The 25,030-nt window shown below is 34.4% G+C and overlaps 4 protein-coding genes and 1 long non-coding RNA gene across 6 annotated transcripts; 3 read left to right on the top strand and 2 right to left on the bottom strand.

Annotated features, from left to right (window-relative positions):
* The first annotated feature begins 230 nt into the window (after positions 1–230).
* On the top strand, positions 231–4,360 carry LOC129802004 (neuropeptide FF receptor 2). Its single transcript, XM_055847532.1, has 4 exons — positions 231–346; positions 2,404–2,895; positions 2,955–3,301; positions 3,537–4,360. Exons 1-4 carry the CDS (start codon positions 335–337, stop codon positions 3,955–3,957), a joined length of 1,272 nt encoding a protein of 423 aa, XP_055703507.1. The 5' UTR covers positions 231–334; the 3' UTR covers positions 3,958–4,360.
* Positions 3,935–6,221, bottom strand: LOC129802005 (alpha-tocopherol transfer protein-like). The gene is made up of 3 exons (XM_055847533.1): positions 5,606–6,221; positions 5,317–5,517; positions 3,935–4,247 (listed from the first exon to the last, which is right to left on the bottom strand). The coding sequence occupies exons 1-3, from the start codon at positions 6,077–6,079 to the stop codon at positions 3,990–3,992; spliced, it is 933 nt and encodes a 310-aa protein (XP_055703508.1). The 5' UTR covers positions 6,080–6,221; the 3' UTR covers positions 3,935–3,989.
* A 2,901-nt stretch (positions 6,222–9,122) lies between these two features.
* LOC129802003 (retinol-binding protein pinta-like) lies at positions 9,123–13,013 on the top strand. 2 transcript variants are annotated; one of them, XM_055847530.1, is made up of 5 exons: positions 9,123–9,466; positions 9,772–9,961; positions 12,051–12,450; positions 12,513–12,748; positions 12,809–13,013. In XM_055847530.1, the coding sequence occupies exons 2-5, from the start codon at positions 9,820–9,822 to the stop codon at positions 12,952–12,954; spliced, it is 924 nt and encodes a 307-aa protein (XP_055703505.1). In that variant the 5' UTR covers positions 9,123–9,466; positions 9,772–9,819; the 3' UTR covers positions 12,955–13,013. The 2 variants fall into 2 exon arrangements, with proteins under 2 accessions (XP_055703505.1, XP_055703506.1); XM_055847531.1 differs by having other exon boundaries at positions 9,134–9,466; positions 9,746–9,961.
* A 3,889-nt stretch (positions 13,014–16,902) lies between these two features.
* LOC129802001 (T-complex protein 1 subunit theta) lies at positions 16,903–22,765 on the top strand. Its single transcript, XM_055847529.1, has 4 exons — positions 16,903–17,039; positions 17,166–17,723; positions 20,567–21,148; positions 22,231–22,765. The coding sequence occupies exons 1-4, from the start codon at positions 16,980–16,982 to the stop codon at positions 22,666–22,668; spliced, it is 1,638 nt and encodes a 545-aa protein (XP_055703504.1). The 5' UTR covers positions 16,903–16,979; the 3' UTR covers positions 22,669–22,765.
* Positions 22,053–23,392, bottom strand: LOC129802002 (uncharacterized). Its single transcript, XR_008751750.1, has 2 exons — positions 23,290–23,392; positions 22,053–23,220 (listed from the first exon to the last, which is right to left on the bottom strand). It is a non-coding gene; the product is annotated as an uncharacterized LOC129802002 (long non-coding RNA).
* Between the last annotated feature and the right edge of the window lie 1,638 nt (positions 23,393–25,030).

Here is a 25,030-nt window from a genome sequence, read left to right as displayed (position 1 = left end):
TACCTAAAAAATCTGCAAAAGCTGAATTATTAAAGGATTTCACTGAATCAATGTTAAGCTTTTAAATGGATCTGGTTTTGATTGCATTCGTGGAAGAGCACTTTAGACAGAGATATTTAAAGAGGTCACCAATAAATTGGCTGCGGGTGAAAAGTTGCTGCATATGCCATCCACTTTATCAGTGGCGTGTGAAGTATGTTTGCCATGGCAATTATTCTGGATAGACTCCCCATCCGACAACCATAAAGTGGATGGATGAGTGAGCTTCCAGCCAAGAGTTGGGCTTAGCTGGAGCCCAGTGGTTGAATTAAATCCATCGGAAGCACATTTCGGAATGTCACTCACGGTGAGAAATTTATCTTTCTCTCTCCCGACAGCTCCTGAAGGAATATTTCAGAGGGTGGCAATTGCTGCATTTCTGTTGTAAACATTGAAATCTTGTTTACATGTGTTTTGCAAGTCGTGCTTACACAGTGTTTTAGAATGTTGCAAAACTTTTAGTCAATATTATCAACAAAAAAAACTTCTATTTCATGGAAAAATCTCTGCATTTTCAAAATTAAATATTTATTTTCTAATATTTGAAAAAAAGAATTCGTAATTTAATTGTGTTTTTTTTATTCAATTTTTCTGTGATTTTTAAAAGGAAATAAAACATTTTTCTCCATGGTTTGACCTTATGCATCCCAGTAAAAATAAAAAGGAGATTTTTTTTAAATTAGGTGCGAAAATCCTTATTAGTTTTTATTCTAATATTGAGTTTATGTTGAGAAAATTTATTATCAAGTTTTTGAAGTGTAATCTAAATTTTATGAATTATTAAAATACACCGAAATTATGAAAATATGAAACATGTGAACAGTGAATGAGGCTAAAAGCAGAACTATAACAGCAATAGTGTTGTAGAGTGTTATTAAGTTTTTCATAAAACCAACTTAAAATCAGAATAAAATTATTCAAGCCAGTGAGATTTTTAATTTGAAATACAGTGCGACTCAAATAGTGTCAACGGTGTCAACGCAACGAAATTTAATTGAAAAAAATATGGAAATATGGACTATTTTAGGATAAATGAGAAAACTTTTGATAAGTTAACTAGTAACTACAAAAAACTAATAATTTAAAACACTGAAGCTACACAATAATTAAAAATGCTGACACTATTGAAGTCGTACTGTAGTTCAAAAGATGAGAAATTATGACAGAAAATAGTGAACTTTTGGTCTGTAAAGCAATCAAGTTTCAATAAGAGTACTGTTCCAAAAAATTATAACATTCTACGAAATCTTTATATTACATCTTAAATAACCAATCTATTGATTAGAATGAGAATGGTACGGGAGACTGGGGCAAAATTTGTCAATACTAGAATTTCAATATTCACTATTTTCTAAAATAAAAAGAGACTGAAATTCCTTGAAACTTTGTACAAAGTTTCAAGGATTTTGAGGAAGGATTCTGTAAAATAAAATATAATGAAATTTTCAGCCCTATTTTTGGAATATTTGGCTTACAGAAAATATCAATACTGATTAGCTCAATTTAAGCATATTTCTCGTTAAGACAGAGAAAAATTGTCTTCGACAAAGTTGTAGAGGAATAATTTCCTATAAAAATATGTCTATTTGATATTTTTAACCTTTGCGAGAGTAAAACGTCACAAATTATCCGAAGACTGACAAAATTTGCAACAGCAGTCTTGAAAATCTCCACAAAATCGACTTTAGAAAATGATTCGAAAATCACATTTCTTTCGAGGTAGAGGAAAATAGTCTTTTGCAATGTTGTATAGCAGTAAATTTCCTGTAAGAATATGCTCATTATAAAACGTTTAAGTTTTCTCAGAGCTCGTGAAAGAATTAAATATGCGTTTTGACAAGTTTTGCCCCAATCTCCCCTACTAAAATCTTGTGGACTATAATTCTTAATGATAACTCAGAAGTTTTATATTGATAGAAGAAAGTACTCTCTCTTCGAACGTTCATGCCTTCGAATAATATGAATTTTCTTTTATTTTTCCTTAGAGATTTAAACATTTCTATTAAATATTTTTTAGCTTATTGTTAATTGTGTAATAATTATGTGTAAGTCCTAACAATGAAAGAAATTCAATTATTCAAAGACATGAACGTTCGATGACAGAGTACTTTCCACTACAATGTATCGTATGATCAAAATTTTTAACTTAAGAATCTTGAAAAAGATGACGACTCTAAAATCATCCTTCGGTGATCGAATGGATTTGAATTTATAGATTTTAATAGAATTAGAATATAGAATTTTATACCTCGTGTATCAATTTCGATCTCGTGAGTTGACACCGAATTTTGGGGTCAATAAAGAGCTCTAAAATTCTAATCTAGCACCAGATTTACGACGGTTAATCGATCATATTTTTTACAGGACGTCGATCAGGATTTCAGTAAATTCGAATTTCCCCGCGAAATATGGGGAAGAATTGCCGAATGGGAAGTAGTTCTCAAAGTAACTACATTTCTTCCAATTATCGTATTTGGCCTCGTGGGAAATGGCTTTATGTTGAGTATTATCTACCGGAACCGGGTTCTAAGGACACCAACGAACCTATTAATCGCGAACATGGCGGCAGCTGATCTGGCAACCTTAATCTTCTGTCCAGCAATGTTCATGGTTAATGACTTCTTTCAGAATTACGAACTCCAAGAATTAGGATGCAAAACTGAAGGCTTTCTTCTAGGAGCTTTACTACTTACTGCTGTGATGAACTTGGTTGCTGTAAGTTACGACAGACTTACGGCCATTGTACTGCCTCGGGAAGCTAGGCTAACCCTTCGAGGAGCTAAAATTGTACTTTGTCTGACTTGGGTTTTCGGATTTTCCTTGTCATTGCCTTTGATGATCTATCGTCAATACCGAGTAAGTTTACTATACCGATGCAAATTACTTCAAATTTCAAAATATCAAACTTTTTGTAGGTTAGAATTTGGAAAAACTTCATTGAAAAATACTGCACTGAAAATACATCTGTGCTTCCGATGTACTGGCATGTCTTGATATCCGGTATGGTATGGCTTCCTTTAGGTGTCATGATGATTTGCTACTCAACGATTTTCTACAAGCTTGATCGTTATGAAGCAAAGGTTTTGAAACGCGAAAACCCAATAAGCGTTTCTTACAAAACCAAAGTTGCGAAGATGCTGTTTATCGTTTTGATAACATTCGTCATCCTTCGAGGACCTTTCACTGCTTTGGTCTTCATTAGGAATCAGTTGCTAAAAGAATCCAAAATTAATCAGATATCAAATAGTTTCCAGGTTCTTTGGTAAGATCCGCTCTAAATGACTTATGCCCTAGACACACTTCCGACTTAAGCCGAGAGACGACCAAATATAATTTGCTTAAGCCGAAAGATGGATTAGTCAGAAACTGATGGAAAAGTAATATGATCATTGTTTTGATTATAATTTCGTTAAGCCGTCTCTCGGGTTAAGTCGTAAGTGTGTCTAGGGCATTAGATCGAATTCTAAGTTGAGCCTCAAAAACTTTGACCGTTCTAGGTACGCTTCTCATTATTTAATCTTCGTTAATGCCGCTGTGAATCCCATAATCTACGGTTGGAGGAATGACAACTTCCGGAAAGCATTCCGCCAGACTCCAGTGTTGAGGTTCTTCTGCAAGCCTCCTCAGAAGAAGAAAAAGAAGAAAACACGTCATGGAAGTATCAAAAATGGTGCTAGGAGGTTGAGTCAAAAAATAGAGACTTGTGAAACACGTCGAAAGTCTACCATGTCTACAATCTTTCGACCTTTTGTAGTTCGAATTGAAGAAGACACCGAGAACACAAAAGTCGGAATGCTGTCAACCAAAATGGAACCTTCAGACGCTACCAGTGGATTTATCGTATCAAACATGATCCTAAATAATGAAAGCATCGACAAGAAGAAGGACAATTCCCTGAATTCTGAAAATTTTATCTGAATAAAGTTTGAGTCTCAGCTTTACTGGTACTTTCAATCTACATTCAATTTTCGGAAGGATCCGTCGATACCGAAAATAGTCTCTTCGGTCTTTGGACGACCTGGACGTTTCTTTTCGTCAGTTCCGTATTTAGCTTCCTCGAGGAAGTAATCCCTGTAGTCCATGAACTTTTTCTCCCACTGTACAATCATATCCTTTATTGGACCAGCTTCGCCACCGTATTCTTTAGGAAGCAATCTCTGAGGAATGTGCTGGTACAGGCTCTCTAAATTGTCACCATGAACGTAAAGCTATAAAAAAATAGAAAATTATGTTAGATTAGTCCAAAATATTACATAACACAATTAAAGATAATAAAAGTGCCTGGTAATTGACAAATAAATATTTTAATGTAAACTAACAAGGGGATGTTTCATGTAACCGAAATAAACCTTTATGAGAAGGCTCTTCTATGTATTCAATTTTTTAATTTCCCAGAGGTATTAACGATCCTTCAGGATCCCATTTGCACGATTAAGTATCAGGGATGTTTGAATTGAAAATTAAGCTTAGTAAAGAAAAGCATTAACCAAAATTCTAAAGGTATTTTATTTGGCCGTAACCGTACTGAAGTTGAGATTGCAAGGATCGCACGGATCTAACTGAAATCTTAAACTCAGTGGTTTTCAATTTAGAATCAGGAATCCAACCAAATCGAATTGAACTTATGTATACTTCCGGATGTTTTAATAAATTTACAAGGGCTTGGATACTAAAAGCTTCCCAACAACATTACACATTTTCCCTCAAATAAGCCCTATCTTTCGATTTTATGGCATCATCAACACGCTGCCCAACCTTATCAATTGAAACCTGAAAGCAATGTGGCGGGTTAAATCGAAGAGGGAAAATACTGAAGCAATTTTGCCATTTTATCGTGCAATATTCACTTCACATTTTCCCCAATATTTCCACCACTCTTGTGTAAATATCAATGACTTGTTCATTTTTTCGTACGATAAGTTAATTTCAGGTGTTTTGACCTTTAAACAGAGCGATAAGGAATCAAAAGCACCCAATAATGATGAAAACCTCGGAAATCTTTTCAAAGTCAAAGAAATTTTTTTAAGCAAATTTCAGAAGGAACTTTTTGATTGTGTGTCGAAATAAGATCTTGAAGTTGTTTTTGATCTCTCGTGATATTAGATCATCCAGTCATGATGATCTTGACTCTAAGCACCGCCATCGTAGACGATAAATTGGATTAGTCCGGTATCGATAAGTGAGTTGCTTGATAAAGCCTCTGAGTTAAAAGATTTCAGAATGGAGAAATAAAAATTTCCACAAGTCTGTTGCTTAGTTATTAAAATTTTCACTTACTCGATTTCTGTTCTTTTCGTTCAAGAATCTGCGGAACATGTTGTAGACAGTCTCAAATCCCGCAGGAGTGTTAATATAGTGGAAACCTTTGAGACGTAGTGGCATAGCTTCTTGGTTCATTACAGTCATCTTTTTCGTGAAAGTAGGTGAGAATTGCAAGAAATGTGCCATAGTTACGTTAGACAAATCCAGAATTCCCATCTAAAAACCAAAGAGCAGAAACTTAGCATATCACCATCTTTGCTGAGTTTGTTACAACTGAGCTTTCTTATCAATAAGATGCACTTACCTGTCCCGCAACCATCATATTGTCATCTTCCATTAGATGAATATCATTGGCCATCAAACTTATCCTCATAACGTCCAAGATATGATACTTATCAGCATCGTATACTCCAGGACGAATCAGTATGACCCGACATCCATCAGGAGTAATGGTATTGGGTAATGGTAATCCTACACCCAATCTTATCAATTCTAAGTTCTTCTCACTCATAGGATCCCGATCTGTCATGATCTCCTTGAAAGACGTCCGTACGCTGTAGTACAGATCGATTTTCTCTTTTGCGCGCTCAATGGAGTATTTGCAACCCCGGAGGAAAGCAACGAGAAATTGATCATCTGTCCTGGATCTCAGATGGGGTTGCTTGGCGATCCATGTCCGTAGAGCAGCAAGATCCTCATCGATTCTCTCTGGTACCTCATTCAACTCTTTCTGAGCCTTGAGGGCAAGGGGTTCTGATAATGGTCTGATGTTCGGCATGCTGTCTAAACACTTCACAACCGTTCAAAGAACTATCGACAACTGACTGGTGAATCGATTGGTGGCCCCACAATGAGGAAAAACCTTCAGAGGTGTGATAAGATAATCACCCAATATTAAACTCATTTAATCGTACTGCTTCTCTCGACACTCTCGAATTCGTAAGCGCCAAATGATAACATAACTGAGGGCATTTTTGGAGGTAAATTTCAACTGAAAATATTGAGAGCTCTCTAAAAGATGTCATTATTGCTGATATAGAGTGCTTCATTTGAACTGAACTTGGAAACATTTAGAGAATTTATTAGATTATTATAAATAAAATCATTACGGTTCTAAAATTCAAGAAAGATTTAGAATAGCCGCATCTCATTCATTTTCCACCATTTTCAACGTCTTTTTTACATTGAAAAATTACGTCGTTCACTTTAAGGGGTTACATGGATCACGAAGACCAAGAAACAAAATATTTACACTAAAATAAAATAAAATAAAATAAAAATATATATATTTAAATAAAACTCTTAAGCGTACATATGAAAGTATACATATACATTAAACCTTTATTTTCTGAAATTTTCATTTAAAAATTTTTTAAAAAAAATTGTGAGATCCATTCAGGGATTCTATAAAGGTAGAAGCCCTTAACTCTTTCCGGACCGCAGCATATGCTGCAACCCAATGTCAACTTTTTTTAATCAAAAATATCTTTGTTCAGGAATTAATTGAGGTTCCACAAAAAATATCTCAGATTTGGACATCTTTATAGTTTGTAATCATCCACAAGAAACGGATTTTTATCCGTTCTGAATAATTGAAAAACATTATTTTTCACAGAATATTCATATGCTGTTTTGGGTACTCAGAGTCCCAAAAGAGACGAAAGAGTTAAGACTATCATATGAATGACAGCCTTATACGAGCTTCAGACCTGAGGCTTAGCTTTATAACCTAACTGTTCTAATTTCTCAATGCGCAATATTTTAAAGAAATTTTTCACTGGTTATTGTACATTTATAGCAATTAACTTAATATGGATTGAAAAATTACTGCAATTGCTTGTTGTTTAGAAAATCCGGACCTTCGAGAACTGCGGGCTAAGCCCCTAGTCTGAAGACCGCTTTAGCCGCCATAATTTTCTACAGAACAGAACCCTCAGCATTCCTTTTCTAACCATCTATTCCTTTCGACAATCCAACACATGAACTACTAGGCTACTCTATGATACCCCTCCTGAAGAGGTAACTCCAGGGGTAACTCACAATAGGAACGATATTAGGCGAAAGCGGTGCCGCTTCGAGAGACATCTAAAATGTCAGTCTAAATACCAATGGGGGATTTAACTGTTGGGGCAAACTAGAACTAATAAAATTCAATCTTCCAACCTTATTTTCAAAGACCTTTTTTGAAAAAAAAACTTATTTTACGATAGTAAATGCATGTGAAGTCAAAAAAACCAAATGTTTCGTGTTAGCAAATGAACTGAACTATTATTGAGTGAATGACTTTTCGTTTCCTTAAACAATACTTATTTTACGAGATGAAATCTGTTGTAAAATACACCGAAAATGATAAGTTTTGCATAAAATACCATGAAAAATTCAAATTTCTTTTTATTTAAAAAAATCTTCTGCTAAGGTATGTGTTTAACTCATTTGATAACAGGAAATATTTGGTTTTTTTGACTTCCTATGAATCTACCTGAGCAACTGTGACTACCCTAAGTTAAGTTTTTCGAAATAGATCTTCGAAAAATCAGATCCTTACGACTGATTTTTTTTATTTTTAAATTAAAATTTCGGAAAATAGAGTTTAAATGTGGTTTTATATATTTAAGAGCTTAAATTAGATACTTTTGTTTTATTAAATTGAAAAAAAAAGTAGAGAAAGTATGCTGCTTGACATCAGGGTCTGCGGGACACCACACCTCTTAATCAGACATTAAAAAATACATGACTTAAGGTATAAATTAGTAAGTACACCCAACCAAATCTCTTAAAAATTGAAATCTCTACTTAGAATTAACGTTAAATTACATATATATCTGATTTTCGAAAACCGGTTTCAAAAGTCAACAACAAACAGGCATTGTATATTGACTTACTTAACTCTTTAAGGTCGAAAGGGTCAAAAATTAAGGCTCAGAATCATTTTTTTTTACTTTGTAGAACAAAATCTAATTTTAGATGGACATAGAAAAAAAACAAAGAGGCTTGTAATATGATTCTTATTAGAATTCTTACTTTAAAAATATTCTACGAAGTTCGAAATATTCTTGTTCCATCATTATTGAAGTTTAACTCATTAACCAATTACTTTAACATATTTTTTATTGCGTTATATTAATTAATACTTAGAAATTTTAATTTATATATTCTAAGTTCAGTTTGAATTTTCAATATTTTTGTCTGATTGGAGAAATAAACCAAACTAAAATTGTCAATATAGTTAAATATTAATTATTTCATCTAAAAAACGTAAACACGTTTTTTTTATTATTTTCTATTTTCACCTCAAATTACGGAATATGTAATATAAAAAAATATCTTTCTGTTTTTTATTTAAAACACTGAACTTTGAGAAGGAATTAAGCAGAACTATACTCTAAAATTTTCAGTTATCCGAGACACACTCCATAAATGCAAAATCATCTGCGATGCAAATAAATTATTTTAATAAAATCCTGATCTTGAAGACTTCTAATTTGGAAAACAGAAAATTTTACATAAAAATCAATATTAGATAAAGTAATTTGAAAAGGTTAGCAAAAAAGTTAAATTACGGCAGGTTATTTAACATTATTGCAATTTTCACATATTAATGGTTTGTGTCTAGACTTCAACTTTATAATTTTACTAATTTTATGGTAAGTCTGTCTGGTATTAAATGAATACTATTTCTTTTTATGAAGCATTAACTGGTTTGAGAAGTTTGAGTTGTATTTCACTCACAAACTCAATTCACTTAATTCATCATCAGATGTCAAGGAAGGCTCTTCAAATACAAGAGTAATTGAAAGATTTTTTTAAATTACTGATAAGATAGCAAAGTGAATTTGATAAAAGCATCTTCAGCAACAATTATTTAAAGAAAAGTGTAGTGAATGACAGAAATCCTTAAATTTCCTAGGAAAACAATATCCTAATTCATATCTAAATCCACTTTGTAATCACTAAACCTTAGTGAGATAATTATATGGTGATTTGTTTTTGGATTTTTCTCTGTGTTTGTGGCTGAAAGTGGACAAATTGATAAGCAGGTGTGAAGATTTGTTATCAGTGTTAGAGTGTTTGTCGGATTTCTCAACTCAGTCAGTTGTGATTTTAACATCGAATAGTTAACAGTTAATTTGTGTTTATCCAGGTAACTTTTATAGTGGATTTATAGGTGAGAATTTCAGTGATTTTCCATTTGAAAATTTTTAATGACATGCACTAGATCCATTAAAATTGTTTAAAATAATTTTGAATTTCTAAAAATTTCCCATAATATTATTTACTCTGAATTTCCTTACTTATCCATATTTAAATATAAATATAAAGACAGGAAGTGGATTTCCCAGGTCATCGACAAAGTAAATCGATCTTTAATGGATTTTGGCATGCAGCCCAAAGTGCCTTAGCACGAATCCATCATCAATCTCCAACCTTTCGTCACCGTTATCAGTGACGATAGCACGTGTTTAATTTCAGATTAAGTCACTGATAGAGACGCCTCAAGTAATTAGTGGGACCCGGAACATGGCACAAGTGCGTCCACTTTCGAGTGAATTGAGTCTTCAGGCTCAGGATGAATTGGGCGAAATTTCAGGGAAGATTGAGAGTGATCTTCAGGCCCTCAAAGATTGGATTGGGAAACAGTCGCACCTGACGGCCAGAACAGGTATACAATTATCGTAATCTATCGATTTTTTCACCCACCAAAATTTCTACCTTCCATCTCCCGGAGATCACTCTTCTTAACATACATTTGCGTTTCAGACGGTTTCTGGGCAATGTACTCACGTTGGTTGTATATCTGTTGGCCTCTGCGCCAGTCCGTTTGGCCGTTACCACGCCTAGAAGCCAAACGGTTAGAGGTAGAGACTTGGGACATTCGGGGAATCTCCGCATTCGTCAACTCCGACTGGGACATTTAACAAATGCCTCATATTCTCCCCATTCCTCTCCTACCCCACCAAAACCATGTTTCTTCAGATTTGGATATGTTTTAGAGAGACTATCTAAGCAGACATTTCGGCCATATACGAAAATACCGTTGAAATATTCCGAATAACGGTTTTCCAAGGTCAATGGGGTCAAAGGTTAAGAAGGCTCAAGAGAGCACATTTGTTAACCGAATGGATCATCTTTCGGCTCATTGGAAAGGTCTTGGAGTTTCTGACAAGACTGAACCTGTTCCAATCTAAAATCCGAAATTCAATTTATTACTCCTGAGGTATTTTTGGCAGTGTTATGAGTAATTTATAAATCGGATCAAATCGGTTGAGAACCAGTAAACTAGTAAATGATGCAAAAGCACTTTTCAGATATATGTAGCATCTAAGTCACGAGTTCGATCACTTCGCAAAATATGGGATGCTTTGCTTGAATTGTTTACGGAAATGCTTTATCATTTTAATTTCAATTTTCTTTTGCACTTGGAATCAGTGAAATCCAAGGCCAACACCAGTTACCCTCTTTCTACGTGCCCGTAGCTTTGATTCTCATGAACTAATTCATTCTTTATCAAGAAAAAAATTAAAGGCCTTTAAGTGTTTTGATAGTTTTTTTAGAACTAGTGTAGATTACAAAGAGGCGTTGCAGTCTATGTAATATCAGAAGACGTAAAATTTGTTCTCCAAACCAATTTAAACCGATACTGAACCAGTATGAATTGAAAATTATAAAAAAAAATCATTAAGAGCTGTATTATAAGTGATTCATGAGAGCTTTCTTAACTTCGAGTATTCCACAAAGCTTGGACGTTCTTTAATTATAATCTAAAAAAAATGACTAAAATTTTTAATAATTGTTACAAAATTTCCAAAATAAGTTAATCTTTTCCTGAAAATTTTGCGAACTTTTTGATCAATTTAAATTTCATTAAATGTTTAAGTAAAGCTAAAAAGCGTCAAGCAGAGCAAGTGACACTCAAATCACCCAATCTAAACCTTTTCTCTAAATATACGGTCTTTCAATTAATTAAATATTTATTATCATAGTGGCTTAGGTGGTATGGGGCCAATGTTTCTGTTTTGACTCGCAAATAATTTGGTTAACGCTCGTTTTGTTTGATAAGGAATATTAAATAACGTTTGTCTAATAAACAAATAATTATATCAATTGAAGTGATGATCCGCGAAAATTGTTGTGTCTATATACTATTGCTAAAGATTTAATTGTGTTAAATTGTTAAATTTGCTCATATTTGAAAAAATTTCAACCCCATAAATTTATTTATTCGCTAACGATATTTAGCATCCCTTCTGACCCGGCAGGCCTTCATTTAAGCTTTAATCAAACCCATAATTGTGAAGCTCAGAGGCAAAATGGCACATATCCTATGGCTAAAGCATAGGATATGTGCCATTTTGCCTCTGAGCTACACAATTAAAACCTGAATCAAGCCCTATATTCATGTATTACCTTTTTGGAATCCCCCTTAAAAATACGCCTTATCATCGTAAAGGACACTGTCCTGCGTTTCTATCGGACAGCACCGAAGCTAACTAAAGTTTTTCCTTGTTGTTGAATTGAAAATAAATGAAAGCTTTGATTTGAGAACTAAAAAAATATAAAAAATATAAGTCATATTAAAGTGGTAATTTTCAATAAATAGAATTTTGGGCGAGAACTCTTGGAAAAATGCTAAAACGAAAACGGGTTTATATACAGTAGATCCAAATAATACAAATAGAATAATTAATAAATTTTGAGAAATAAACAAAAAAAATTGAAAATTACCAAAACCAAAATTTATTTGATTGCAGATGATCAGTTCTTAATCGCCTTCCTGAGAGGATGCAAGTACAGCCTTGAGAGAGCCAAGGAAAAGATCGACATGTACTATACCATCCGAACGGCTATCCCAGAATTCTTTGTCGATCGTGACCCTCAGAATAAGAAACTTCTAGAAGTTCTACGTTTGGGTCTTTCGCTACCCCTACCCATTCCTGTCCCAGAAAATGGATCAAGGATTCTGCTAGTGAAACAGGGTGCTTACGATCCTTCCAAAATCTCTGTGGTGGACGTCCTGAAAGTCAGCTACATGATCACCGATGTGATGATATGGGATGATGATAACTGTGCTGTGGCAGGTCAGACAATTCTTGTAGATCTACAAGGACTATCCTTTGGGCATCTGACGCAGGTTACACCGACTCTCTTGAAGTAAGAATTCATTTCATCAGTGACCTTTAGCAATTTATAAAACGGTTTTCGATTTCTTGCAGAAAAATGACATCGAGCATCCAAGAGGCATATCCGATTCGTCAAAAAGGCATGCATTTTATCAATCCAATGCCAGGATTTGAGTCTCTCTTCAAGATCTTCCATGGCTTCTTGAGTGAGAAAATCAAGAAGCGCACCTTTGTCCATGGCTCCCTCGAGGATCTCCACAAGCATATCCCCAAAGCTCTGTTACCAACAGAATATGGAGGAGATGCTGGTCCTGTTCAACAGATTATTGGTGAGCCTTCAACACATCTTATCCAAATAAAATGATCTCAAATAAATTCTTCTACAACAGATGACTGGACGGATAAGCTCCTGGAACGCAGAGACTGGTTCCTAGAAGATGATAAGTTCAAGAGTGACGAGAGAAAACGAGTGGGAAAAGCGAAAAACGCTGATATTCTTATGCAGGGCTCTTTTAGGACACTCGAATTTGACTAACTGAGTTTCCAAGAACCGCTCTTCAACCGGCGAGCCATCAATAAAGCTTTTTGTGTGCATTGAGTAGTTTATCTTATCAGAATGTCTCAATCGCAAGACATCGGATGACCTTTGGCAAAGGAAAGCTTGCTTTACGATATAGACTCTCTCTCTCTTTATACTATGAGCATTCCTTTGATAAATTCAGTTATCACACGATTCAAAAATGAATCAAAATTAATTTTTCTTTAAATATTAAACTGATATTAGACTGGCGTGGTAACAAAATTTTCTAGTGATAGCCAATGGTAAAAATAGTAACCCCTACACCGGAAGACTCATCAAATGTAAAAATTCCTTTATTCTTATACCGATTTGAATTCAAATCAGTGTAAGGGCCTTGACAGACCTCAGGATTAGCCGAGAAACGACTTAGCGTAAATATTTTAGAAATACTGGTTAAACTACATTTCCATCATTTTCCACTAAGTCGTCTCTCGGCTTAAGTCGTAAGTGTGTCCAGGGCATAACCCTTTAACCCTTTAAGGACGACTGGGTCACCCGTGACCCATAGAGAAAATAATTTTTCCTGACTACCTGAAGTTATTTCTTTCTAATGTTTTTACCAAATCACAAAGTTGAAAGGTGTAGGAACCTAGGATATTTTTTGAAAATCTCCAGCTATTTGCTATATAAAAAATATTTGAGTTCAAAAATAACGAATTTTCAAATTTTCACGTTGGTGCTTGAATTTTAATATTTTTAATATTTCTAATTTTTTTTAAGCAAAAACCTCTTGGGACTAGAAACTATCATAACTATACATAATATTTCTCAACAAAGTAAAAATTATAGTTTATTGGTATTTTCAAGAAAGTTTCATAATTTTCATGGGTCATATATGACCCAATCGACCCTAAAGGTAAAAAACACCGAATTTGTCTCTAGTGGATTTTCGAGGATTTGAGGTGAGACTATTTCATATTTTTGTGTATGTGTGCGCAAAATAGTTAATTATTCGTGTAATATTGTGTGATATATCAATTAGCTGAAATTTCCCAGTGCAATACTGACTGAAGAAGGTAATATTTTGATAATTTATAAGATACTTCTGCGTATATGTTGTGAATTCATAACTTTTTACTATTGTACATGACTTCAAAAATGGAAAAAAATTCATGATCAATGAACCCGAAATCATCCACATATTATGCCCGGAAGATAGCGATGATGCCGACAATCTTGTCCTGAAAGAAAGCGACATAATACATTTGGAACAAGACGTGGATGAAATGGACTTTGAAGTCTTCATCGAAAACGCATCAACTGCGGAAGAACTCCCAGATCCACAGCAATGTGCAACTGTACGTCTTAAATTCCCAGAGACAAACAACATTGCACCTACCCATTACCATCAAACATGTTTCGAAGAAAACTGAGATGCACAGGGTGCTATCAGAAAAGAGGATTATAAGACCAATTGTTATTTGTGAGGCATGCGACATTTATCTCTGTGTTACCAGTACTCGCAATTGTTTCGATGAATATCATAAAAATTAAAAATGATGTAAATAATACATTTTTTCATAAAAATTATTGTTTTGTGTATAAGTCTTCAAGAGTGTTTGAGACCAAAAATTGAATGATATTTTTTAAAATTAATTTTTGATCGTTTTAATTTTTACTCGTACTCTAAATATTTTTTTTATTATTACAAATATATTCAAGTTATTTATCTTTCAAAAATAACAGAGTAAACGAATAAACTAGTCGTCTGGAAAATTTTGTGCTCTTTTACCTTTATGGACGATTGGGTCATATATGACCCATAGTTTTTCAGGACTCCTAGAGATGGGAAAATTTCTTTTTAACCGTAAAGCTCTTATTCAGGTTAAAATATCGAGGGAATCACGAACTGTCACGACTGTTTAGTTGTTTTAGAACACGATGAGGACTAGATAAAACAGCCAAGGCAGAAATCAACAAAAAGAAATGTTGATAATGCAGAGAGGCACTTGGGATTGAGAACAGTTGCTAAAAAAACATGTTCATTTTGAATTGGAATAGCACCATTACTCAATTATTATTTATTATAGGCATTATAGGGTATTGCAATCGAACAAGAATATTATGAGCGTCATTGCTTTGTTTTCCCCGTTTTCTCTCACAAAAATACTGGCACTCAAGACCCTCGAAGCATTTTGAAATTCGAACAAGTAAATTTTCTTTGGCTTTCGAAACCGATCTTCGAATTTTTAAACTCCAGATGTGAGTAAAGTAAAAATGCATGGTACTATTTCCAATTAAAAATGAATATGTTGTTTTAGGACTTTACTTTTTTTATTTTCTTTTGTTTTACCGTTTTTTCTGTCACGATTATTTGGAATTTTTAGAATACTGCGAACACTGGGGAAAACACTCAAGGACTCAAGACAGGAATTAACACAAAGAAAAGTCGATAATGCAGAAGCACTTGAGAACAGTTATGTGCTAAAAAACATGTTCGTTTTCATTGGAATAGCACAATTGTTCTTCCGAAAATAAGGAAAATGGCTATCCATAATGTAATGTAATTTAGTAATAAAATTACTATAATAAAAATCCGATTAAAAATCTTTCAGGTCTTCTAGGAGCTTCTGAAATAAGGAATAAAATACATTTTGCTTTATTTTCGCTCAGCTTTCCTCAGGTCTCTATGCAAGCCAGCTCAGCCATTTGTAGAAAACTGAATTTATTTCACTGCAATTTCCTATGTAATATGCAACACCCCTAAAATCTAGGATCAAGCTGAACTTCTGAATGCCAGTTTTGTCTACATTTCAGTATATCACCTACAAGTTTATCTATAAACTTAATTTACTTATTCACTAGCCTAGACTTGTTCCGGATGCCTGAAATATCCAACATGTGACTTCTTATGTAAAATTAGTAGAATCTCTTCTTAAGAAATTAATATTCATTATTAATCATTAATGGGAACCTATACAACTAGAGATCATGGAAGAGTCTTATGACTAAAATTAAGATATCCCCGGATATTCCCTGAAATCCTTCTTCTAAAACAGGCTTGAGCTAAAATAAAAGCCGATGTGAATTTGGTGTTGCCAGTTGGGATTCTTCGAAATGCTGCGAAAATTCACGTAGAGAAAAAGAGAGGTTTTTAATGTGAAAATTGTTTAATTCCTTAGAGTTAAGTCATTTTCACAAGAAAATCCTTTTAATAATTTATTTGAATACAGTTATTTGCGTTATTTGGGTTAATTGTGAATAATTGTCGATATTACAACAAAAACATGGAGATGAAATTTTGAGCTGGAAGACTCATATTCTTTTGAGCTGTCTCAAAATTCAGGATAGGTTTGAGAAAAACCCTTTTGTAGAACACTATTTTGATTAATAAGGAATGCTAAAGTACGTATTACGAGGAGATACAAGACCTGCTAATAAGGATAAAATAGAGAAGAAAATATTTTGTCGAATTTCAGAGATTTTTTGCAACCGCAGCGCCGCCAGACTTTTGTCAACTGAGTTATTTGTGTCTCTATCTCTCTCTCTTTCTCTCGAGTTGAATTGCGCGCGATTTAGGAAGCTTGTCATTTGAAATGATATTTTCTTTAAATTTCTTCATATTTCCGCAAGATTCCAGTAAAAGGGTGTTTAGTGAACAGCTGTCCGTCTTTCGACAAAGATATCAAGATGACAATTTATTTGTATGAGAGTTTTTCTTTCTATTATGTCTTTTTGGCGCAAAAATATTCATCATGGCACCGTGAAGAAGCGGGATTAGTGTTACCAGCAGGTCAATCTACACGACTTTTAATAGCACAGGTCTGTTCTAAAGGATTTATGATTTTTTATGGCTATATCTTCCATTCACCATCAACGGACGGACATTCTTTTGAATTCAATTTTTCACCATCGCAGAAATTCCCCATTTTGCTCAATTGGCTCAATTCATGACGTCACTGAGCAACTGTCTGGAACATTCTGAAAAGTGTGGTTAGAGTTCCTTTTTGTTGTGCTCGTGAGAAAATCTGCCCGGAAAAATGGCTCTATCAGTCCCCAAAGCCCCCGGAGTGTCTTCAATGCTGAAGGATGGAGCCCGGGTGAGTGCAAAAGACAATCCTAATCCAAAAATCTTGCAAGAAAATAAATACTTTCCCAGAAAATTGACCTCGTGACTAAGGCGCGTGGGTTCCGGAGGTTTTATCATGATTTTCTTTCCTTTGCAGATGTTCACTGGCCTGGATGAGGCTGTTTACAGGAACATCTCGGCATGCAAGGAGTTTGCCCATTCCGTGAGGTCAGCCTATGGGCCAAATGGAATGAACAAGATGGTGATTAATCATCTGGAAAAGCAATTTGTCACCTCAGACGCCGGAACAATCATCCGGGAGTTGGATGTGGAGCATCCGGCAGCTCGTTTGATGGTCCTTGCCAGTCAGATGCAAGAAGCTGAGGCTGGAGATGGCACCAATTTTGTGGTGATTCTCGTGGGAGCTCTCCTGGAGGAGGCTGAGGAACTCCTGAGACTCGGAGTGACTACCAGTGAGATTGTCGAAGGGTATGAAAAGGCCCTGGCTAAAGCACAGGAGATTCTCCCTGATCTCGTGTGTCACGAAGTGAAGGATTGCAGAGATTTGGGACAAGTCCGGGAAGCTCTGAAGGCTTCCATCATGTCCAAACAGTACGGAAGTGAGGATTTCCTGTCTGATCTGATTGCAAAGGCTTGCATCTCCATTCTTCCCGAGAAGACAACATTCAATGTGGACAACATTCGTGTTTGCAAGGTAGGATTTTTTTTTATTCGAAAAGTCTGGAAGTTCTGGGAAATTTCTGGACCAGGAAATTATTGTGGAAGTCCCTAAAAGCTATATTTTCATTTATATTTCATTTTTAAATAATTTTACGTAAATATTATAAATATTTTGGGATTTTTTCATAAGAAAACCTCTGAAATAAAAATTACAGTCCCTGGTCACAAAATTACTACACCACATTTTGAAGTAAAAAAAAATTTAAAATGACAAAGAATAAAAATATTCTTTTTAGACGACAATTAATTAAATAAAGTAAAAAGAATATAAATATTAATAATTCTCGTTTTGTAAATGTATAACTCGACATTCAAAAGTAGTTCAATTTCATTTTTTCTGTAAGGCTCTCTACACATTGGGAGCAATTTTCGTCAAAAATTGCTCCAAATTGAAAAAGTATTCAAAAAATTGCGGTACTAAACCAATTTTTGCATCAATTTGATTTTTTCCGTTCTCTGAGACAATATTCTTTTAAAAGAAAATGATTTATTAGTAAAATTTGCCAGTAAAATTTTTTGCTCTGTGCTTAATCGGAAATTGTTACTAATATATCATTTTCTTTTTAAAGAATATTGTCTCATAAGGCGTTAAACACATCAAATTAGTGCAAAAATTGGTTTGGTGCCGCATTTTTTGATTATTTTTTCCACGTGTAAAAAAGCAATGACCATGTAGAAAAGCCCAGTCTGTTCGCTGTTATTATGTTACTATGATGAATAATCTTCTATAAACACAATTCTACGGTGACACCAAATAATAATAGAATGAAATATTCAAAATATCAGAATGTTTTACATTTATACTCATACTATTACACATACCGCGTAAAGTAACACCAAAACCTCAAAAGCACTGGTTCTGTTTCACAAACCAAAAATGGGGTAATTTCGAATCATTTTTAATTTGGAACACTCGAGGTTTCCTCATTGTGTCAGAAGGGCCAAGAAAAAAAAGAGGAAAAGAAATAGTAAGAAAGAAGAAACAATACTTTGTCGTTTTTATGTTCTTTTGCACATCTAAAACAATGAGGAAATATCAAAATTAAATATTGTTCCAAATTACCCCATTTTGTCCTATTCATTCGCAAATAGTATCAATAGATAGTTCATCGAAAACTCTCATTTATTGGTTCTCAGTAATAGTTATTCTCGCTGATTTTTTTCATGTTTGCGCTCATTTCAGTTTTTGTAGTTAAGAATAACATTGTGAAATATTGTAGGGTAAATTAAGCTAATTCAAAACCTGCTCCAAATGGAAATTTTTCGCTACTCCAAATGGAAACGTCATTGTTTTCATGATAAATACAGTACTAAATTATTATATTTATATATTTTCTATACCACAGTTTCATTATTTATTTAATTTTGCTCAAAATAAAGCGAAAATCCATTCATATTCACAAATTTTAGTTTGTTAATTTCTCAAAAAAATTAAAAGTGTACCTTTCCACTATCGAATTTTTCATCGATCGACCATGTTTTCCAATGAAAAACACAATTAGGTGATTGTTGTTTATTCGTTTTGTTTAACATTTATGTCATATTTCTGGCTAATTTTAGTTAAATTAAATGCTAATCTTTATTGTTAACGGTACGTGAAGTTTTCAAATGAAATAATTACCTATTTCGTGAACAAAAAGTTTTTTTTTAAAGTGTCTGCAAATGCTTCAATACACAGTAAAAAATTGTGTGAGAAATAAGGTTGTGTATGGGAAAAGTTGTGTATTGTCACAAGCATTTTGGTTGTAAATTGTAAAATTACTATCATATTTGTAGTACGATACTAACATAATGCTAGTAAAATTAAGTTTGTGTATGGGAAAATTTGTGTGAGAACTGTCAAAATTTCATTGTTTACTATTGCAATTTTTCTAAGATTTTATTCATTTTTCGCATTTCTAACTGTCTAATGGTCTTCTAGAATCATTCATTGGATTATTAAAATGTGCCTCAGTCGTAAAAAATGAGGAATAATTATGTAATAACAGAAAACAGAGGAAGCATCATGTACATTAGGAAAATTGACGATACAACTCTTGGCCATTTGCTTAAGAGAAGTAAGCAACTTCGTGGCGCGGCCGGAAAACGCGAGACCATCAACGCAAAGGTTATGGGTTCAACTCTCAGACCCTCTCTCCATATTTTTCTTTTATTTGTTCCTTTTTCTCTTTTTTTCTTTGTTTAATACAGAGACTTTTCACAGATAATACACATAAACCGAACAAAATTGCTCTACAATCTAAATTATAGACAGGAAGCCATTTTATAAAATTGACAATACACAACTTTGCCAAAACACAAACTTCACAACCATAGCGCTCGTGCAAAAATTACCAACGATAGTGGTTGTAAATTTTTTTACTGTGTAGGAAACCCCGGAAATATGATTTTCTTTTGGAGAGATTTTCCTATTCTTTTAGATGGGAAATGAGAAAAAAACCAGGAATAAGAACAAATCCTGCACTAAGGAGCAACTTAAACAAGGTTTTGGAAGCCTTTCGTCGCCGTTTCAGTTATACTGTTTGTCTCCAATTAGAAACTTTCCCTTGTCTCCATTTGGATTAATATGTTTCCAATAAAAGCATTTTACGCTCGCATATTTTTCTTCTATTTAAGTAGTAGTATTTAAGTAGGCGAAAAGATATTTTCGTAAGTTATTTTTTTTGAAGTTCATTTCAAATTTACCGCATGAAAAAAATTGCATACATAAAAATGTTTTTTTTTATAAATTAGCTCCCAATTCATATCGAATTTTTTTAGTCCGTTTTTTATGTTACAAAAAACAGCTTTGCTTAACACGATAACTTCACATTCTAGATCCTAGGTTGTGGCATAAATCGCTCAGAAGTTCTCAATGGAATGGTGTTCAAGCGTCAAGTTGAAGGGGACATCACAAGTCAGCGCGATGCAAAGATCGCTCTATTCTCATGTCCCGTAGACATTATTCAGACCGAAACAAAGGGTACTGTTCTCATCAAAACAGCCGACGAACTGAAGAATTTCAGTCGTGGCGAAGAGAATCTTCTTGAAGAGCAAATTCGCGCAATTGCCGCGACAGGAGCCAAAGTTGTGGTTTCCGGTGGCAAATTTGGAGACATGGCTCTTCATTTTATGAACAAGTACGGTCTCATGGCCGTGAGATTGCTGTCAAAATTCGATCTCCGTCGCCTCTGCAAAGCCGTCAATGGAACTGTGCTACCACGTCTGACGGCTCCGGCACCCGAGGAGCTTGGCCATTGCGACAATGTTGCTGTTGATGAAGTAGGAGGAACAACAGTTGTTGTGTTCCGCAGTGATGGAGCTGACAGTAGGATCGCAACTATTCTCGTTCGTGGATCAACGGACAATGCAATGGATGATGTTGAGAGGGCCATCGACGATGGAGTCAACAATTTCAAGGTTTGTCTCTTTTTTTAGGTTTGTCTTTTTAAAAACATTCTTTTTGACAAACTTTTTCAGGGTATAAATTAGAAATAACGAAGAGGCGTCATGTAAAATTATTTTTGGTCGGAAATTGGTCGTTTTATCGGTTTTAGTCAAAGTTAACAATTTTTGAATTTCTACTACGTCCGTCAGGTGCATAATCGCACCGAAGATTGTCTAAATGATCTTAGATGTATTTGAATTTCGGACGATAAATCAATTACTGGTTTATAACCGGTTCCTGAACAGTTCGAACTTCGAACCGATTTAAACTTGTCAGGGATTCCGAGACCTTTCAATAAAAACCAAACTTCACAATTTTATAACTTTCCAAAAACTTCCCTTTTCTCAGAAAATCTCCCTTTGCCCCAAAGGACGAAACTGAAAACTTCCCAAAACACAGAAAATTTCCCTTCGCCCCAAAGGACGATATTAAAAACTTAAAAAAAAATCAATGTGATTTCATTATTTCATTTAATAAAATATACTTGTTTAAAATATATGAAACACAAGATTTCCAAAGACAAGTTTCCGAAAAACAAAAATTGCCGAAGACAAAGATTCCAAAGACAAACTGGGAAAAACAAAATGGAAAAAACTAAGATTCCGCAAACCGTTGAAAAATACGCTTTCCAGTCGTTGTTTGACCTTTATAAAATCATTAACCTCGTGAAATCTATTATAAGAAATAATTGAAGGACATTTTCGTATTTAAACGAAATGCCCAAGAAGACGATCTCAACATATCCAAAAATAAGAAAAAAAAGAAGACGAACAAAGCGTTTTTGAGATACAAAAAATTGGTATTGGAATAGCCGGAATAGCCGGAAGAACATAACCTATTTTTTAAAATTTTTAGAAACCCCTAAAAACCATTATATTAAATATTTTCTTTATTTTTATAATTCTATTACATTTATTTACAAGAAATATTAATTCTAAGGAAAAACAATCACAAACTTGAAAGAAAAAAAATTACACTGCTGCTCGCGATTTTCTGTCCATGTACTGTCACTCCGGAAAAATGGCAAAATGTCCAATTTTTGCTTTTTTCTCAGGCTCTAACTCGCGATGGGCGATTGTTGGCTGGAGCTGGAGCCACTGAAGTTGAATTGTCGCAGCGCCTGGCTGTGTATGCAGACACTCTGCCCGGATTGGATCAGTATGCTGTCCGGAAATTCGCTGCAGCTCTTGAAGTGTTTCCAAAATCATTGGCAGACAATTCCGGCGTGAATTCCACTGAAGTTCTTCAGGCTCTGCACTTGGCACATCGTGGAGGGGCTATGGCGCAGGGAATCGACCTGGAGAGTGAACTTCCGGGCACTCTGGATGCCAAGGAAGCCAAGATTTTCGATGCATTCTCCACGAAAATGTGGGGCCTGAAGTATGCTGTTGGAGCAGCCACGACGATTCTCAAAGTGGATCAAATCATCATGGCCAAGAGGGCGGGTGGCCCGAAGCCGAGACAGGCGCCAGGAAGTGACGATGAATCGTAGAAAATGCGAGCATCCGGAAAATTTTTATCAAGTTCTTTTCTTTTGTATTAACTCACCCATTTCTCAGCTTAAATATACATCCCCAGTGGTCACTAAATTTGACTAAATTCACTTAGCACGAACCATGTGCATGAAAACGTAGCCAATTGTGGCTGGTAATAGGATCCAGATGGGGATCATCACGGTGAAAATGGAGAGTTCCAGGCCTGGATATTCCAATTTTAGGCAAATCATTATCTGAATGGCTATCTTGAGCAGAACCGTGCATATGTAGCTCTGGTATTGAATCAGAAGCTCCTTGAGGCGCGTGAGGTTCCTCCACTTTGTCACGATCTTAATCAGGACATAGATCAGAAGGATCATGTCGAAGATCCAAAGAGGAATGAACACAACGAACCAATTCCAATGGGTTCTGGTCTCTAAGCGCAAACACAGCAAAATGAGGAATAAAAGCACGACAAACCAGGTAAACAGAGCTCGATGGACAAGGGTCATTTTGACCAGGACTTCCGGAAAATTTTTCTGGTAAGATTTCTCTCTTAATTTTGCATCCTGCAGAGGAAAATTTAAAAAGAATATGAATAATTTGATTCCTTGATTTGTAATGCACGTGATTATTACCTCTCTCTTTGCGATTCTTATAAGGAAATTCACAAAAATATCTTTTCCTCAGATGGTTTTATATTTTTTTACGTTCAAGAAAAGTAAGGTTATGTTTTGACAATAGAATTTCCCAGCGGACCTGATCGCATACTGAACTTTTATACGCGTAATATGAACGTATTCGATTCAATATAAGGAACGGAACCAGGTACAGTAGACTCTCTCAAATTCGAACATATGGGACCGAAATGTCAGCCGAATTAGACAGAAATTCGGGCGACAAACTTTTTGAAATGCAACGGTATTTTATTCACGTGCATATAGATATTGAATTTACACACTAATATATATCGTAAATTTCATGAAAATCTCTCAATAATGCAAAATCACATCAAAACTAAGACAAACCATGCCAAATTTGAGCATATCTGATTCATTTGATAATCATAATCAAACTTGAAAAATGACAACAACCTTTTTTCAAATGTAACCGCTGCCCGAATTAAAAAGTAGCCCGATCTTAAAAGAGCCGAATTAGCGAGAGTCTACTGTATAGATTTTGAGAAAGTAGTTTACTAGTGTACTACTACAGTGGCGTATTATCATTTTTGAAATACGCCTGTATACTATTTTTTGACGGGGGAAATCTGAAAACATTATGATTATTTTTCAGATTAAAACTTTAATTTTTTAAGGTAAAAATTTTAAATATTCTAATAATTTATTTAAGAACTCTGGCCAAAGAGTACTGTTTAAGACTGAATATATTATCTAGATTTCATTTAATCTCATTGAAATGTCAAATATGTGTTTATAAAACAAAACTTGCTTTTTGTTGGGCATAATAATTGTACTCACTGTACTACAATATAAAATATTCTATTTTTTTGTTTTCAATTTTAGTATGTATTGAAATAAACGAGGGACATTGTAAAGGCGCAAAAACATGTCGTCACTCTTATGGCCTCTACACACTAGGGAAATTTATGTCCATATTGAAGCAAATTGCCTTACTCTTGTGTAAGAAAAACTCTTCAATATAGACATAAATTGCTCTAGTGTGTAGAGGCCATTAGGCATTATTATGTAAGATTCTGTAATTTGAACGTTAAAGAAATATACAAGAATTTTAACAGTTAAAGTAACGATTATCAGAAATTATTATCGCTTTATTTTATTTTATGAGAGTACAATATTGAACTGAAGAAACAGAATTACATACACTCAGTCCCGGCATTATGCACTTCGAGATTGTGCATCTGACGAGATTATGCACTTACAAATTATGCACGGTTGCCTACTTTTGGGGGTCAATTTATGAAATCATTTTTAAAATACGCCTGAATGTATACTATTTTGTGACGCGGGGAATTTTTAAGACACTATGCGTATTTTTCAGTAAAAAACTTTAATTTCTTTTATTAAGGTAAAAATTTTAAATATTCTAACAATTTATTCAAGAACTCTGGCTAGAGAATACTGTTTGCTGATGAATGTCTTTTAAACCGTTAAATCTTTTTGCTCTAACTACTTTTACTCCGCACGAAATTCGTTCTACGGCGGATTCATTCAAAATAAATCGCCTGCGGGTATGCAAATTTTCTATATACATAAAGCTATTTCACGCGTTTTTTTTCGGTCCCGAAAATGTGCAGTATCCCGGGACTGAGTGTAGTTTGTTTTACCCGATGTAGATCCGTTAATGACTTAGTTGGTATTTTCAAATTTTGTCTAACACCCCGTCTGACACAGGTTAAAC

Source organism: Phlebotomus papatasi, chromosome 2 (assembly GCF_024763615.1).
Source record: "Phlebotomus papatasi isolate M1 chromosome 2, Ppap_2.1, whole genome shotgun sequence".
Classification (NCBI taxonomy): domain Eukaryota; kingdom Metazoa; phylum Arthropoda; class Insecta; order Diptera; family Psychodidae; genus Phlebotomus; species Phlebotomus papatasi.
Note: the sequence above shows the minus strand (reverse complement) of the source record. Positions and strands in the feature narration are given on the sequence as shown.